Source organism: Habropoda laboriosa, unplaced genomic scaffold, assembly GCF_001263275.1.
Source record: "Habropoda laboriosa isolate 0110345459 unplaced genomic scaffold, ASM126327v1 scaffold204, whole genome shotgun sequence".
Lineage (NCBI taxonomy): Eukaryota > Metazoa > Arthropoda > Insecta > Hymenoptera > Apidae > Habropoda > Habropoda laboriosa.
Window position 1 is genome coordinate 223,531 of NW_017100385.1, and position 19,102 is coordinate 242,632.

General features: G+C 37.1%; 1 protein-coding gene across 1 annotated transcript in view; it reads right to left on the reverse strand.

Annotated features, from left to right (window-relative positions):
• The window catches only part of LOC108575041 (cyclic nucleotide-gated cation channel beta-1-like), a 123,503-nt gene that overhangs the window by 26,188 nt on the left and 78,213 nt on the right, over positions 1-19,102 (reverse strand). The window contains exon 3 of the mRNA XM_017937744.1: positions 8,190-8,520. Coding sequence (XP_017793233.1) covers positions 8,190-8,520 — 331 coding nt within the window. The remainder of the gene's footprint in view (positions 1-8,189; positions 8,521-19,102) is intronic.

Consider the following 19,102-nt stretch of genomic DNA (forward strand, 5'->3'; position numbering starts at 1 on the left):
ATTCTTTAATATTTATTAATTCACGAAGTTCCCTTGTTACAATTGTAGGTTTCAGTTCCAAACAATTTTAATTGAGTTCTTAAGAAGCGTATTTAAAAATTTTCGAAAGGAAAATAGAATCCTTTCAAGGACCAGATGTTGAAATAACATTACATTTAAGTTTTGCTTCGAATTTCTTTCAGTTCGATACGATTCTGCGATCGTAAGGTTGTTTCATCGAGCTGATAAGATTAATCTTTTTCCTTTTCCACTTGAAGGGTTTCCATAACATCCTCGATAAAGTAAAAAAGTTTCACTTTTGTTGTATCCAACTGTCCGCTGTGGGAATCGCGTCTTATTGTTGGTACGTGAACTTCTCAAATGTTTCTTTCCCAATTATTGTCACCTATTGCTTCTATCCCTTCTACTTCCCATCGACGGTTCTCTTTTCGCATAATTCATATTCCACTCGTTCGTTTAATTTTCGATGCACGCTTAATTGAAATCGTTGAATTAACGATGTGTTAAAAATCCTGCCGTACAAATATACATAAAATGCAATTATTAAATACATGGACGTGTTTTTAAACGTTTTACATTTGTATGCATGCAAATTATACGCTCGTTACTGAAACAGAACAAATATTTTGAACTGCATTCAGTTACATTCTGATGAGTATTTTCACATGAAATATTACTTATTTTTCAAAATATAATATTTAAACTCTTTCTCTTGCTTTATATTTATCATTATTCCAGAATCTGTGTTATCAAGTGTTTTTCATGTGATAGTTTATAATTACACTTCGAGGCAATGAAAATTGACAGTATATGATAAGTGAATATAAGAATAATTTGACTGAACTCGCAACGAAAACTAAATAATTACTGAAAGTTAATTTTCACTGTTAACTTCTTTACTTCACTTAAGTTTCCCAAGTCATTATTCTAACTTTGCATTAGTCTGGTGAATTTTAATGCCATTTTTTAAATTTAGAAGTTTTATTTTTTATTTGCATTGCTTTAAAGCCTCAAACTGCTGAAATCTCAATGGTAGATCCGAGGATAAAAAGGATTTAAAATTAATAAAGTGAGATTAATTAAGCCTCTTTGATTTGATGTGTTATTTTTACAATTTTGCAAATAACAGAATGAAATTTATGGTATCTGTTAGACCCTGTCAGCATTAACCTCCAGTTAAGGAAACAAAAAAAATTATTATACGTATTAATCTTACCACCGCCGGTCACCGATCACCCCCACGGCATTCAACATGTTAACACTTTACCGACCGGTAGCGGTTGAACACCCTACGCACTTCCGACCGTTCACTCGGCCACAGACACACCGCTGACACCGGCTCTGTTTAGACTCTAGACTCTAGGCTATCGCGCGGGAATATATGCGCTTTTTCTTATACCTATAGAAATGTTAAATCAAACTTTGATTAATAGGCTATCGGTCGGTAAGCGTCGGCGGCAAAAAAGCGATTAATAGGTTACCGGTCGGTAAGCGTTGGCGGCAAAAGGCCGATTAATAGGCTACCGGTCGGTAAGGTGTTAAGTACTTACATATGTACTCTATTATTCCCAACTTCTCAACCTAACCTATAATACAGGAAAAATGGTACGAAACCGTTTACACGTGTAGTCCTTATAAAATTTGTAAGAACAGTCATTCTTTCTCAAACTATCCTATCGAGTAGCTAAAGCATCTGATAAGGTGCAACAGTAGAACCGGCGAAAGCTCGTAGGAGAGGGGAAACTTTATGAGATAAGAAGTTCTCCTTAGATCTCGTTACATTTTTCCTTGAGCCTCGGGTACTTCGATGCCGAGGTAAAACGCATTATACTTGCAAACCTTACTTACACGTTTACTTAGCCCGCGTGTACTATTAGAGGGAGAAACAGAAGCGGTCGTATCTTCAGCTACATTATAGCCCATAAAAAACAATACAAGTGCAAAGTCTTGTTCCGCTTGCAGCGTTACCGAAGAAACTTTTATTACGACACTGACGACGGAACGATGCAGCCTCGTTCCATGAACAAGAATCACGAGCCCTTTCGGCAACACCTTGATTGAAATACTTCTTCCGTATTCTTCGGCATCACGAAAGCGGAATACTTATCGAAGCACGGAAACTTTACGTTCGTTCATTGTATAAAAACAAAAGGAACTTTTACAATTCAGGTGAAAAAAAACCGTAGTGAATAATTGACGGCGAATAATTAGTACATACCGGGTGGCGTACTTAAATCGGCCCCAAATGTAAAATACAGATTTATGAGAAATATGTTTGTTCACTTATTATATGAAAACAAAGGGAATTTTTGCATTCAGGTGAAAAAATAAATGGTGAATAATTAGCACATAGTTGTAAGGGCATACACTGGGTGGCGTACTTAAACCGACCCCAAATGCAGAATACAATTTTATGGAACATCATTTACTGTACATTTGAGTTACATTTTTTATGGCATTTTAAGCTTGAAAAGACTTCAATTTTAACGATTCACATGTCTATCAGAATTTTTATTTCTGTACGATACATAACCTTAAAATTGTATCTTGCGTTTGAGACTACATATGTAGTTTTACGTGCTCTTGTATCTTGCAGTTGTATCTTGAGCTTGAGACCGATTTTATGTTTGACACTTGCTTTACTTTACTTCTTGAATCAAATTGCTTCTTACGTTTCCTGTGTTATTGAAACATTATGTGAATTCATGAATTGGACCGCTAGAAAGCCCTTGCATCTGAAAATTTAATCTCTTTAAACCGAACTTAATTCTCCCCATTAAAGTGGCCTTTAATTAAATCGAAATTTCCATATCTGCCCCTTAAATAAAGTAAACATACTTTACAACACAAGCAATAGAAAATGTTCACATTTCTATCTTTTATCCTCTTAGAATATTTTTACAAAATTTTATTGCTTTCAATTAACACCATTACGACGGAAATGAAAACATACGAAATTACCTAAAACACCTCAATTTCACAGTTTCTCACAAATTTTCGAGGAAGCACTATATTTGACGTGCGTGCGACAGATATTCGATACCAAAGACGATTAAGCTGCCAAAGGGTTAATCGTGAATATTGCGCGATTAAGGATTAGAAGAAGCAAGCATAGAGCTTCGATTTACATCGCTGTCGAGCGTTCGATAATGAAACACGACAGTGTGTCGATGGTTGAGAAGCGAGGCACCGGATTTACGAGTAATTGACATCTTATACTTCAATATATCGCGACACCTGGAACACAGTCTTTCAATTTGCGTCTGCTGGTTACGTCGATTTTTATCGCGACATTTGCAGAATCCTGGATTAAAACTACCCTTCTTTCCCACTTACCTCCCTTTTCGTTTTTTTTTTTTTTTTTTTTTTTTACGATGGAACGTCGTTTCTTCGGATAGTATAATTCTCGAATAATTCTTTCATGATTATTCGTACGTGACATTCCTCCGTGTCGATTCGTACCAGCTGTACCATAAAATACTATGACGAGAAAAAGAGAGAGAGAGGGAGGGAAATAGTCCGGACGATAAAATGAAATTTTTATCCCGCGCTTGGTGCATTGTCGTTCTATATTCCGCGTGATCCTGTGAAAATCATTTACTGAAAATGTGGTCCGTATTTCTGATGAAAAAGACCAGCCATGGTGTACGTGTAGGCTTTTGCATTTTCGCCATTTTTTTTTCTTCTTTCTCTCGCTTTTTTATTTTTTTTTTTTTTCAGCGCGAGAAGAACGAGGTAAAAATTCAGAGCTGCATTGCCGGGTCGGATTAAAACCTTTACAGCTTTACGACAGATGAAATTTAGCAGCTGCTAGTTTAAGGGGAAAAAAGTACAGAGGTGTAAAAGTGTAAAGTAATTAAGAAGTGTTAGAGTGTTAGGATTAAGAGTTCGTTCGTGGTATTAGGTTAGGTTATGTTCGTGGAAATATTAAGGGGTATTTTATGGAAATTTAACGTTGTTTGATAAAATCGTGTTTTATGGCACAAATAACTCTTTTTGTATTTTTCACAGATTAATTCGGTGCCTTTTTTTCGCAAAGTCTTGACTTTATCGATTCACAACCGCCATATTGCTTTAGGGAGGAAATTCGTGAGTTACCAGATAAATGGAAGAAGTTCACCTAAAATAGCGGAGATTATTTTGAACATTAAAATTGTGTTTGATTTCTTTGCAAATGAATATTGAAGTTTGTCAGGCAAAGGTACCGAATTAATTTGTACATTTAATAAAATTTCGAGGGAATGTTGAAGAATTTCTTTCGATATTGTTAACTGAAGATTTAAGTTATATACTGGTTTCATATCGTAAACTCTTGTTTATTGTAAAAGCGCGAGCAGATTGTCAGAGGTTCGATCTCGTCATTGCTTGCTTACCATAAAACGTAACAATAGGTCAAATGATCTTCTATTGTTTGCTAATAACGCACAGGAAGTGAGCCCTGTTTAACGGTAAATACTGAATATACGTAAGAGAACGTCTTTTACGATATTACATTTTATAATTATTTATAGTTCGACTAGAATACCTTAGCGGTTATATTAATAAAATTACGTGGAAAATTGAATGCATGAAGTTTGCATTAAGTGAGTGGTAAATAATGTTATTAATCAACGCGATATTAATTAATTTCAAAGTGCGAGGTGTTCGGTAAATTCCAAAATTTAATGATACTTAAAATTTAGTAATACAACTGCTTGAATAGTTAATAGTTAAATAATTGAACAGTCATTTCAAGTAGCTAAATAGTAGCGAAGATTAAATACTTAATTAGTTCTCAGAAAATTCTAGATAATTTGAACGATAGTCAACTGAAAATTCGAATTCGAATTGAATTTTAGTAATTCAACAGTCTGAATAGTCAAACAGTTAAACAATCGAAGTTACTTCAAGTAGCTAAGTAACCAGAAGATTAAACGAATAATTATTCGAAGAAAATGCGATACTGTATTGTTACCCTTCAAATTTGAATTGTTCTGGAAAGAACAATATACAGCGAAGCGTTTATCGATAATAATTATCCTATATTTGCCTACATCTTTGACGTTGATCTGAACAGCCACTTGGATAGTAGTTGGTTGATCATCTCAACATCAACTGTAAGCACTTTGGAGGGCAGACCCATTACGAGACCAGTTGCCCTGGAGTCGTGCGAGAAGTCATGCTCGAACATACTGAATTGAACTGGAATTGCCATTAAAGGTGATCGATAAGGTCTCCGGATTGCGCGTATTTCAGCGTCGATCTTATCTAGACCGAAATGGTATTCCAGACAGATAAATAGGTTAGGATGACGAATAACTGGTCCCTCAATTATGGCTACGTAATATCTTACATAATGAGATATCCGATATAATTGTAGTTCAGCGATAATTTAACAGAAATAATACAATCTAATAATACAATCAAAATTTTCTATTTATCCGACGATCCTTTTTTTTTTTTGTAACAAATGAAGCACGTCGCGGAATGATTTATTTTAAATACAAATATTTATCGATATTCCACGGCATCGAAAAACAAACCGGAGCAATATTAAATGTCAGAATATCAAGATCTCTGGTTACGCGCCGGTCCATTTTTCATGGTTTCAAATATACGTGAAAATATTGTTAGGGTAATTTTATGCAGATTAAATTTGATTTTCTCGATTTGACTTTTGAAAATCGCTTTAAATAAACGTACAGTGTTATAACATATTTCAATTGATGTTATTCGAATTCGTAATATAAAAATCCTTATTTATCATTTTACGTTGCAATATAACACATTTTCATTTTCAGTATTAGAATTCATAATATAGAGATCACTTATTTCACTATGTTTATCACTGTATTAATATATTTATATATATTAGATCACTATACTTATCACTTTGCATCCCAATGGTTAATACAAAGTATTCTACCTTTCATTGTCTTTCTCTTTTTTGACAATATCTGTATTATCATAATATCTCTCAAGTGTGCAATGTAACACATTTCAATTTTCAGTATTAGAATTCATAATATAGAGATCACTTATTTCACTATGTTTATCACTGTATTAATATATTTATATATATTAGATCACTATACTTATCACTTTACATCCCAATGGTTAATACATATTCTACCTTTCATTGTCTTTCTCTTTTTTGACAATATCTGTATTATCATATTAAATTCCCAAAATGTATTATTATTTTCATAATATCTCTCAAGTGTGCAATGTAACAAATTTCAATTTTCAGTATTAGAATTCACAATATAAAGATTTATATTTACCACTTTACATTCCAACGGTTAATACACAATATTCCACCCATCGTTATTTTTCTTTTTTTTACACAATGTCTGTATTACTACATTAAATGCCCAAAATGTATCCTTATCAGTACAACGAAAATAATATTTCGCCCCTTAATTTAAACATGAAATAAATCTCTTTCGCGGTTTCATAGAGCCTCATACGTATGCGTGCATATATGTATAATATAAACTGAGCTATATGTCACACACCGTTTGTATCGACCATTTCATCGTATTGTCAATACGGTGGCAAGGGAGTGCAGGAAAGAAAGGCAGAAAGTGAAATGGGAACAAAGAGGTAAGAGATATATACAGCTCTATCGAGCTGAAATATCCTCTTATTTCGTCTTCGTCTTTCTGTGATCGAACGAGCTATATCATCGGGACGATTTGTGAGAGGCTGCTGATGTATCTTTCGTAAAAAGGCACGAAAGCCCTATTTATCCAGCTTCTAAACCATTTCGAATGATTTTTCAGTCGATTTCATCCAAGAGGGAGAAAAACGAACATTTCAACATCTTTCTTTCTTTTTTTTTTTGTTTTTCTCTTAAAGCTTTTGTATCGGTTATTTAATAAAACTGCCGTAGCTAAGTTTCTGCAGCACGATTAATTAAGATAAGAGAAGATTTCTTCTCGAATTAGCGAAGAAGTTGTAAAAATTTGTTGGTGTGTTTCTTTTATTATTTTCTAAATACGACGAACGTTGAGTTCGATTTTTGAAACTTAATTACACATTTGCCTAATAATAAGGCAAATAGCAAAAGCAAATATGGAATATCGTATATAAATCAATAGTTTTGCTGGCATTCGTTTTTATATGTTGTAGAATTATTTCTACTATTTCCAAGATAAACCGTGGAATTTACCAATAAATCGCGCAATCATCGCGTTCCTTTCCCGCTATAGTTCAACGTTTTGATTAAAAATACTACCCTCGAAGTTAAAAGTCATACCGATAAGCGTCGTATGATCGAGGAATTATTTATTCAAGTCATCGGTTGAATAAATTGAGAACCAGCTAAATGAAGTAGTAAAATATCAAAATTTCAACGATCTCGAAATTTATTTATACTTATATTAATAAAAATCGACTGTGCTATTTAACAACGAAAGTGGTCCCTTTTATACCAAGATTTATCACATGAAATCTCATAATTATATACTCAAGTATATTCACATTTAACGAATTTTTAAAATTCTTTTACTCGTACACCAAAGTTCTAATTCGAAATTCCAAATGATTCTTCTTTAAAGAATTTCTCGTATGTACACATATACCTACGAACTACTACGACTTCCTTATTAATCCTGAGTGCCGTAAAGCATGGTCTGTGGTGGGAGTTTTGTAGCAAACGTGTTAACCCTTTGCACTCGCAGGTCATTTTGCTATAGAGAAGGTTGCAAATCGGATCTTTGAGATTTTTGAAAACTAACGTAAAAATAAACTATGCGATTTTATTGCAATATTCAACGTATTCTCTATTTCACTATGGAGAACAAACCCATAGATCTGCTCTCTGTTTTCATTAACCCTTTCGCTACGGCAGATTTTAACGCGTAACGTGGGTGACTGACGGTAAATTTTTAACCACCGCTGCAAAATTTCTTATTTTGTCGTGTCGTCTTAAAATTCGGTTCAATCGATCAAGGTGGCAGTGCGTAAAGGATGAAAAGTGTGTCAAAAGGCTTCAACAGTACAGTGCGAGCAAATTATCAAAACGCCTTCAGGCGCCTATAGTAATGAAAGGGTTAATTATTTACCAAATGACAATTATTCAATGTCGCTTCTCAGTCCTTCGCTCGACTGCAAAGGGTTAAAAGTACCTCGACTAAAATACCACGAAACAGTTCATTCACGGAACACGACGAGCCACCTTAAAACAGAATCGAAGAAGAACTCACCTGGAAGATGGTGACCTTCTTCAGCACCGACAGATTCACGTGGAGCGCCAGCTCAGTCTTCAGCTTGTCCGGAAGTAGACCGAGGGCTGTGTTGATGTCACCGCCACCCTGTATCCTTCCCCTGGACCAGCTGTAATCGTACCACCTGAGCACGCGTCTTTTCATCCCTCCCGGCACTTTATGGTGTCTCATATACGTCTTTGCGCCGTCCAATAGCCTCTCGAACTCCAGACGATTCGCGTTTCGATTTGTGATCACGTTCCCGACTTGGCCGACGATTGTCGCAAATATGAAGACACCGATGAGGTAGCTGACTATCGTGAAGACGTACCTGCGGATCAGGAAGCGAGAAAAAGAGCCGATCAGTCCAAGGAGGATGTGATCAGTGTCCTCGGTTCATGGACGAGCGGCCCTCGCCGGAGCCTTTCTCCTCTTTCTCTCTCTCTCTCTCGCTCTCTCTCTCATTTACTTTACTTTTCTTATCCCTCTCTCTATATATATTATTTCCACCCTTGTTCTCTTCTCTCTTTCTTTCTTTCCTTACTTTCGTTCGTTCGTTTTTAGCCTTCCTCTCACGTTCAGCCTGCTCCAATAGTTGCACCCCGTTCTCCCCTATACCACCCTCGTTCACACCACAGATACCGATATACAGGGTGTCCCGTAACTCCTCGAACACCCGGAAATGGGGGGTTGCTGGGGCGACTCTGAACAACTTTTTCCTTTACCAAAATGTTGTTTGAAGCTTCATTTTTGAATTATTAACGAAAAACACTGGCCAATCAGAGCGCGCGTAGAGCCCGCGTCCAGGCACGGGAGCGCTGACTCTCATCCGCGCGCGATCGTGAACAAATGCGTACGCGTGACTTCTCGGTTATCGATCGCTGTCAAAAAATTTTCACTTTGCACCGCTATTTTTATAAGGCTTAGAGAAATGGTTTTTTGCCATCATTCCCACGTTTGTATAAATTTTTGAAAAAATTGCAATTAGTCGGAATCGCGCTAGAATGAGCCTCTGTTCTCCGTCTCTGAGCGCGGGCTCTACGCGCGCCCTGATTGGCCAGTGTTTTTCGTTAATAATTCAAAAATGAAGCTTCAAACAACATTTTGGTAAAGGAAAGAGTTGTTCAGAGTCACCCCAGCAACCCCCCATTTCCGGGTGTTCGAGGAGTTACGGGACACCCTGTATTCATTCGCGTCACGCCATTTGGTACGCTCAGAAAAATGTCCAGATTGCTATGTGTTTCGTACTTCTTTCTCTTTCTCTTTCGTTTCTTACTTTTCGAATTTTCTTCAGACTTGATTTTTCGTCCGAAGCGCCTCTTTCTCTCTTTCGATTTCGATCGTGCGTTTACCTGGCCGAGAGAAGCTGACCGGTGAGAAGCGAAGGTGTTCGAGTGGGTTTGTTTTGTAAAATATTCATGGGGAATCTGAATGAATTGGAAATTGGAATTTTTTTGTCCTTCGTTTGATTTTTAGTACGAATGTGTTCCTTCGATAGAGAAACGCGTGTGCGTGCTTTCGACACCGAGGTATTTAAGGTCGACGAAGATTGGCCGACGGAGGATTTTTGTCGAGATATGTGTCACGGACAACCCTCGTGCGTACACAAGTTGTATTACTAACGTTGAAAACAAGTGTACTTTTCGGGAATTTATATCAATCCAATTATAGATTTGAGTTCGAGTTTTTGCAAATGTATAACTTTTAGTTTTACGTCAACATTTCGCATTTTTATTTTTCTCTCGTTTCTGTAAATAAATGCCCTCGATATACGGAATACGCAAATTTCGACATATTTCAATCTTCGGCGATTAAAGTTAACCTACTTTTCCTCAAATTTCTAAAATGAAGATTTCCAATATCTCCTTTAATTCGCAAAAATAGAATGACCATTTTCCGTTGCGCAATTAAAAATCACTCTATATTAATTCATCTGTTCGACGTACGATATTGAAATTTTCCCGGAACCCTGTGAAAGCCGCATTACTAAATCATAGACATAAATAATTCGCGAAAGATGGCACACACGAGGTGTGCCTGTGACAGGGACGGTATTTTTGATTAATCTGGTCGCGTCTCTGGCGAGGATTCGAACAAATCGAAACGCGTCCCCCGAACGAGATCCCCGACAGCTCTATCCGCGTGTCCTTTATACTCAAACCTTTCATCCCGATGTTCTCACTTCTGCTTCACAGCGATGTACATTTTTCTGAGCGATTTCTCACCATCCCATTTCCCTCTGTCCTTTTTCTTTCATTTCGATCACGCATAACCACTCAGACGTTCCACACACACACATATGCACGTGCATACGTCCGTGTCAACCACGCAAATACATGTATACAGGGTGCTTGAAAGGCACGGGTACGAATTGTACAGGTTAGTGAAGCTCGTTGAAAGAAACCCGATCAATTTGGGGTATGCTAAATTTTAAGGGTGTACACCACCCTTAAGTGGTGTCCAAAAGTAGGTAAAAGTTTGGGAATTTTTTCTATGGGTAATTGCTGAACGAAAAGTTTCAATTTTTTCAGAGAATGTAGATACATCTTTCGGCTTCCTTCTCGAATTTTTAAAAAATAAACGTGTTACAAAATGTAGGAGTTATTGTGAAACCTCTTGTGCTGAAATAAAAAATTCTTTTGGATTTATAAATAAAAATGTATTACTTGCAGTGTAGCGTAAGATTTTTTCGATATGTCGATTATTTAATTTTTCAAAATCGTTCAAAATTGATTTTTTTGGTAGAAAGAGGTTTCCCTTCTTCACACTGCCACCATTTCTATAATATAATAATTACAATTTTTGAAAAATAGTACTCAATGTTCTAGCAGAAGAGTTAGATCTCCTCCATTTTCTAACATGTTTACTTTTTAAAAATTGTAGAAAGAAGCTGAAGGTTACATTCATATTCCCTGAAAGAATTGAAACTTCTCATTTAGTACTTGCCTCTAAAAAGAATTCTCAAACTTCACCTATCTTCAAACGATTTGTTATAATAAAAATCGCTTTCTACTAGATGCCATCGTTCGTGGTAACAAAAGATAAGTAACAAAGAAGTAATACGTTACTGTTGCTTGATTATAACTCAGTAACTCTTATGAACTTTATCTCGCGTATCCTTTTCTCCTCTAACAATGCTTTGCCACGAAAAGTGCTTTCTGGAACGTAAAAAATACCTAATGGAACAAAAGCTTGCGAAACTCAGAATCTGAATGATCTGTGAAACGATTAATTGTTAGACACATGTTCATCGAGGCCTTTTTGTTTCTTTCACTCAGTTCTCTACCAGCATGTGCAGTTTGCACCTACGCTTTTGAAGCACCCTTATATGTACACAGGTGAGCATATACACACGTATATGCAGAGACAAAGAGGCAGGTTCGTGCTAGTTTTTCTCTCCTATTTTCCTCCGTTCGTTCTTTAGCGAAAATTCTCATCCGCCCACTTTCCTTCTTCCGCCCCGGAATTCTTGTACTTCCGGTGACCTCGAGCGTGTTCGCGCCCCTTTATGCTCTCCAGCCGTCCCAACCCTTTGCTCCCCTCGTCTTATTGTCTCTGAGCTTGCAGAGGCTTTCTGTTTCGCGTACACGCTTAGATGTTCGTACGTAGAGATATCCGGAATTGAACGAAATTTCGCGGGTTTCCGTGTTTATCGATGCTTCTCAACTGGGTTCGAATGTCTTTTTGTTATCATCCGGTGTTTCTCCAACTTTTTATTCCGATTGTAGCATCGGTGTCGTTTCGAACTTTCCTTCGTACACTTTTAGCAGAAAATTTCGAATCACCGTGCTGTCTGAGGAAACGTGAGAATTGGAAGAGTAAAGTTAGCAGATTGCAAAAGTTAGCCTAACAAAAGATCGAATAGTAAAATCTGTCGATTTCAGGTGAACTGTTATTAAATTTCTGATATTAATTGTAGATCATTGGTATAACTAGGCAAATGTTAATTCTTCACACGTTGTATGATAATTATTAAAATAACTCTTAATTAAAATAATACAAGAATTTTTCAAATAACTCTTTCTTTGAATGTGTGTTTTAAATTTTTTAAATAATTCTTTCCTGAAATATCTGTTTTAATATGGTACAGTTTAAGTATTAGTGATTTAAGTGATGCCTGTGTGAAAGATGCTCACTGTCTGCTTCAGTATTTTCTCGTCCATTTAAGAGTAACATTGTTGATTCACTTAGTATTCGAATTTCATTAGACCGAATCTAGAAAAACAATGTATATACGTCCCAGATTATTTCACATTTTCTCTATTTTCCCCCCCTCGAAGCCTACTTTCCATTCTACATATTACGATGCAACGTAATTACTTAAAAAGCCAAAGGATACGAGATCATACGGATCAACCTAGTTTATCCATGACCGCATTTTTCTCGTCACCGTTCTACAATGCTGAACGAAAATGCTAAGGTGCAAGAGACCGTTGCATCATTAAATCTTGCACTAATTACGTTTCGCTAGACGAGAATCATCAAGAACAGAAAAACGCACAACCTACATACATGCACGAGTAAACAAATCGACGATAACACAACAGGTAGATTAGATCGACTCGGAAATTATAATAATCCATATTAGATTGAATAACTTCCAAGATACTAGCATATAAAAATTATTAGAATAATTTGAACAATTTGTTAGACACTTTTTCAATTCCACGGTAAAAGATAGCAATTTGACATAAAACAATTTCCATTTTACATTTAGCTTTTAAAATATGAATATCCAATTAATTCAGATTGAAAAGTGAACGAATAACGATTATCGTGGTAATTTCAATTTCAATTTTTCCATGTATACTTTAAAGAAACTTTTACATTTCATTGCGAAGGATGGTCCAACCCCTCTATTTAATTTCTCACTCAGAATCACACTCCGCCCACCAGGTACCATATTTTTCTCAACACCCTGTGCATTCTATATACAACGAAGAGACAGTTCCTTCGAATAAAAGCAAAAGCCTTGCACGAAACGTCGTCGCACAACTCCTCTCTCTCTCTCTCTCTCTTTCCTCAACTCCAGTTTCATCCCCTTGCATATTGACACAGAACTAACAACCCCTCCTTCTTCTACAATATTTACACACAATTACCAACCACCTTATGTAAACCAGCTTGCTTCGCAAAATACCTACACTATCCCAACACTCGATACATCGTCTGAAGAACAATCCATTACAAAAATCGATCGAACGTTCAATTTTCAAGGAATTCCATCGATTCCGAAAGAAACGAAGAAAAGCGCCTCTCCTAAAGTCAATACTGTGTAACGATTTGCGGCAAGAGTTATAAAACTCGAGTAACCGTCCAACGAAATGTCCAGAGATGGCCCCAAGGGCTGGGAAGGTTAGCGGCAAACGAGGAAATTCGATTTGCGATTCGTCCCCGACTCTACTCCAGGCTAACGGTGGATTAAATTTGACTCGTTCCACCGATCGAGATTCTCTCGAGCCACGAACGAACGAACGGAACATACTTCAGCACGTCGATCTTCTTGCTCTCGGCTTCGGTTTCCTCGACTGCATCTCTGGTCATTAAGCGGTCGCGTCGTTAGGCGCGCTGCCAGCAGCTCAGGGAGCTGGAAATACGCGCTTCGGGTCAGCGCTGGTATATACAGGGTGTCCCACGCAACTGGACGTAACTATGTTGTGTGTCTTTGAAAGGGACGGAGATGGAAAAGGGTCGAGCTAGGTTTCAATTAAATTTTAGTCGAATTATCTTCCTATATAAAGTAAACAAAGATTAATAAATAAAATATGATTCTAAGGTGGCTCGTGATTGATATAATGTGAAATGTTTAAAACAGTATCAGGGAAGCGGTATGGGATGATGGTGTGTTTAAAAAAGGAAACGTACCTTAGGAACCTTAGGGTGCACTGCGTATAAGAAAAAGTATGGAGGTACTAGCATTTGGACGATGTAATTTTTTAAACAAAGTGGTAGGACCGTTTGTTTGGTTGAGGAAAGAAAATTGTAAACAGTGCTCTTTATGATAGAAGTTTGAGTAGTACCTTTATACTTTTTCATTTACACTTTTGAAACCAGGAGAGTATTCTACCGGACCTTGGGTAAATTCGCAATCTAACCTAACCTTCAAATTCACAGTTCCAGAAAATAGGTACTATAATACTTTTTCTTGCACAGGTTAAAAAGTTGCACTGAATGGAACATCCTGTGCATGAGGATCCATTGTAAATTAACAATTTTAGGGTGTAACTACCTTAACCCTTTGCGGTCCTACGTCGAGTCAGAATTTTTGCCTTCAGATACCGTATAATGACAAATGATCAATAGTTGCACTGAATGGAACATCCTGTGCATGAGGATCCATTGTAAATTAACAATTTTAGGGTGTAACTACCTTAACCTTTTGCGGTCCTACGTCGAGTCAGAATTTTTGCCTTCAGATACCGTATAATGACAAATGATCAATTATCAATGACAGTAAGTATTTTGAGACTTAGTATTTTATAACTAACATCACGCCGAAGTATCGAAATAAAGGGAAACTACTGAGAGTGACCAAATGAGTGACTAACTCGACTATTTGGACCGCAAAGGGTTTAATATTGTTTTGTAGAAAAGGAAAATACTCAAGATAAAGGTGCATTTACACAGAGTCCGTTTACCTCGCACACCCTGTATAACCCCGAAAACAAAGTCGAGAATATTTCGTTTCTTTCGCACTTTTTTCCCCCCTCCGAAGAGGTTAAGCTTCCAACCCCTCGGTATATCTTAATGATCGTGCGCATCGGGGAAAATCGTGGCCGCGGAGAATACGGAAGCTATCAATTCGCCAGACAGACATCTCTGTTGACACGGTGAAAAATTAGTTCGCGGCACGTCGTGCCTTGGCAACACAGTGCTCCCGAGCGTGGCTAAATTGTTCGCAATTTAGTGGAGTTCGAAGGAAGAGAATAGTCCGTGGAGAGTTGTTAAGGCGTGAATGGTAGTCGGTCTGTGATTAGGTTAGTTAATCTTCGGAAAGTTGAGTCGTTTTAACTCTTCGATTGTTAGATGAAGTTGATCGATTGGTAAATTATACTACAGAAAGAAAGGGTAGAACGGAACTTAACTTAATCTAGTAACGGAACGTATCGAATCCATGTATACTGATCTTGATGTAACCTACATATGTGGGAGATAGTTCACGGGAAGATATTTGACGTTTTTTTTTTTAAACAATTGTCCATATTGAAGGGATGAAGAAAAGGTCTCAAAGTTAAGGGTTGAAGTCATATTTTCTGGGGTCTAGGAAGAAAAACTTCTGTTTTTAATTGTATGGTTTGGAATGAGAGATTCAATCACATGAAGAATTGTATATTTAACCAATTTTTTAATGTATTATTCGAGACTGTGATTAGAAAATATTAATAATAGCTGGGAAAAATGTATCAACAGATAGCTAATTCTAATCTCTTTTTTTGTAATCTGCGTAAGTGCAATTTATCGTACAATGATATTCAGCACAGCCTGTGAGGACTTAACCCTTTGGCAGTCTAATATAATTACGAATTAGTGTCAATAAAATTCACATTTTACACGTATCTTTTTATTAATTACGTCGTGTGTGATTATTTTTAAAGTATAGTGTACGTCACAGTTTTGATAATAATGTCTCGTCCCTTTCTAACTTTCTTCCTAAAAGTCTCTCACGAGTTAAACCGTTCAAGGGTTAAATTGGCATGAATGTGAGTACACCAAGTGTATCACTATGATACTATTTAGCTCATGTCGCTAAATCTGCATTTTAAATCTTTTACATTCTTCCGTGAAGTAATTCTAACATAAAATTTATCTACGATCAATCTACATTCCACAAAGATAACAATTCCACGTTTCTGCAAATTCTCGTATCCTTTCCATTTCTTCCAATGCTCGAACAACCAAAGAAAGTACATTGTAAATCATCCTCAAGTTTTCTCCCGTCGAATAATATGTCTCGAAAGGAGAAACTCGATTCGAAAGCAAGACAATAGCAAGACGGAAGACGTAATCCTAATTCTACTTTCACGGTATCCACCACAAATGACGAGGATTAAGCTGGAAGATCCAGCGGATCGCTAAGTTTTCATTCCCATTCAATTTGTGCCACAATATCCTGGCCGGCCTTGACCGAACACGCTAGCCTCCGTTTTCTTATTCGAACTGGATCCCTCGATATTTTAATCAAAGCAATTTCCTCGGCTTCATTTCGTTGAAATTATTTTTCCAAGTGGCACGGCGGAGAGGCTCGAAAGTAAGAAACCTCTCGAGGCGGCTTCCGCGTTCCGCGCGGTTAAAGAGTCGGATTTAAATTCCCGGGGCACCAGCCTTTTCTGGCTTGGGCTCGCCCTGTGACTCGAGGTGTCGCGTAACTTTGTCCCTTTTAATGGGCTTGACGAGATTTCTTTGTGAGTTTCAAGACGTTGAATTATATTTCTGATACAGATCGAATTCTTTTCTTCTCTTTATTCACATTTTGGTAAATGCACGTACTGTTCTTTCCTTTGAATTTGGATATCTTATTTTTGCGGTTCTACGGTAATTTTGTGGTTATAGGAAGAAAATCATTTTTTTCAAGTTAAGTTTATAGAATTCTAGGATTAAAGTAGGAGTAAAAATTGCAAAATTTGAAATGTTGTCTGTGACGATTTAATATTCGAAATTCAGGAAAATTTTATTTTATTATAAATAAATTTTGTGTTGAAAGGTACTCTGACTAATTTCAATTGAAGATATTAAAAGACGTGATACATTTTTCTAAAGACGATTCTCTGAGGATATTAAAGGTGAAGATTGTAATCGTCGAGATTATCGTGAACGAAGGCTGTAATCTCTGAGATCATTCTTAGGGATGAAAATTGTAATATTTCAGAGTATTATTAAGCATGAAAATTTTTAGTCTACGAGAACAAGAATATTATGGATAAAAAGTGTAATCCTCGAGGCGATTACACATGAAAATTCTAATCTTTGAGAGTATTGCAGGTGAAAATTGTAATCTCTAAAATTACGTTCATAGAAATTTCATCTTTCAAGAATATTACAGATGAAGTTCGTAATTTTTCAGATTATTACACACGAAAATTACTACAATTCGAATTCTCCCAAGTAAATGTTATCGATAGAACCTTCTAGGAAACGTATAATCAGTCCTGATACTAATGAAAAAGCTTTAATAATTTTCTAGTTAAATTTCAAGCATTGGTAAACACTTTTTACCAAAATTAATCAAAAGTCTCGAAAATCTGAAAAACGACTTTATGTCACGAAGAAAATTATCAATTTGTTACCGAGTCTCATACAGGAAGCATAGGTCAGACGAGGACCATGAGAGAATTGGATTTCTCTAGCTGAATAGCGATTAACACATTGTAATCTAGTTTTCAAGATTGGCTGATGTACAAGGTAGATCACAGTAAGGTTTAGGATTATGGTTTACCAAGTTGTCCTGTCTGAACTCCCAACTCGTAGGGCAAATAGTTGTTACGTAGCTGGAATTCTACGTGAACAGAGAGCTTAGCCAAGGTAGGTTGTAACAGTCCTCGCCAGGAATGTCAAACTGCAATTTACATTGACATTTCCTTGCAAATTATGTTTCTACTAGATTTCTATGCAAAATATTTCCATTCCTATCTCATCGTTGTAATTAACTGACCTAATTAAGCACGAATATAGTTACATCGTGTTTTACTTATACGTTCAATTTTCTCCGCATTCGAATCGAAAATTTTGCCAACGAGATGCTTCAATTTTTACATAAATACTGCTATAGTTTATGAAATTGCAATCGAAGATCTAAAATTATTCACCTAATGTCTTTCTCTCATAATAACACTTTCTGTACATAATAGGTGTTCTAATACTTATGAACAGCAGTGCATGTATAGTCGACGGAAGAAATACAGCGAGGTCCTAAATTAAAGCATTAAGAATCAAAGCTAAGGCACACTTCACGCGGCTGTGATTGAAATCTTCCCAGATTTCTCTCGATTCTTTTGGTAAATTATTTCTTCCACCGACTATACACAGTCCCACGTCAACGCTAGTAAGAGTGTTCCAGTTCCACTTTTCTCGGTACCGAAAAACGAAAGTCGTAAATTAGAGCATCAAGAATCAAAGTTAAGGCACACTTCATGCAACTCTGACTAAAATTTCGAGCTCTTATCTTCCCAGATTTCTATCGATTCGTTCTACGCTCGAACGTGTCCATTTTTTTGCAAATTATTTCTTCGACCGACTATACACAGTCCGACGTGAGCCCCAGCAAAGTGTTCAATTCCATTTCCCTTGGTGCCGTAAAACGAAAGAAACGAAATATCTCAGGAACAATGAGCAACGATCTCGAAATCTAGCTGGGGACGAGCAATTGGTCAGCCTTTATCGTGTTCCGCCATCGCGTTTTCCACTCGCTCGAGCCCCTTTGTCCGCGGGAAATACAACGGAGCAGCGTGTTTTCCGACGTGTTATTAATTCGCCGGACGCGTTCCAGTCTGCCGGTAAGCATTGCACGCGAGGCCAGAACTTCGATCTCCGGTGGAAAATTACGCCGGGACCGGAAGTCGGTCGAAACTTACGCCGTTGGAACGAACTCATAAGCCCTCTCTCTGGATTCATTTTATTTTCCCAAAAAGCGGCAGAGAAACCCTTCCCTCCTCCCCTCAGGCTTCCAGCTTCGTTTTCTCGTGACTAAGATTTTTATTAAAGGCAACCGGTGAAATAGTACGCGGGATAATCCATCGACTGACCCTCCGTTTTCTGCGGAAATTTCTCTTTCCAGAGAAGTCGATAGTTATTGGCCGGAGAGCGGGTTTATGGCAGGGACGTGACCGCTGTTTTTCAGATTACGAATTTCTTGCTTCGGTTTCCTTTCACGTTGTTTCGAATACACACGGCGGAGTTCTTGCAGGAAGTTCGAGCGG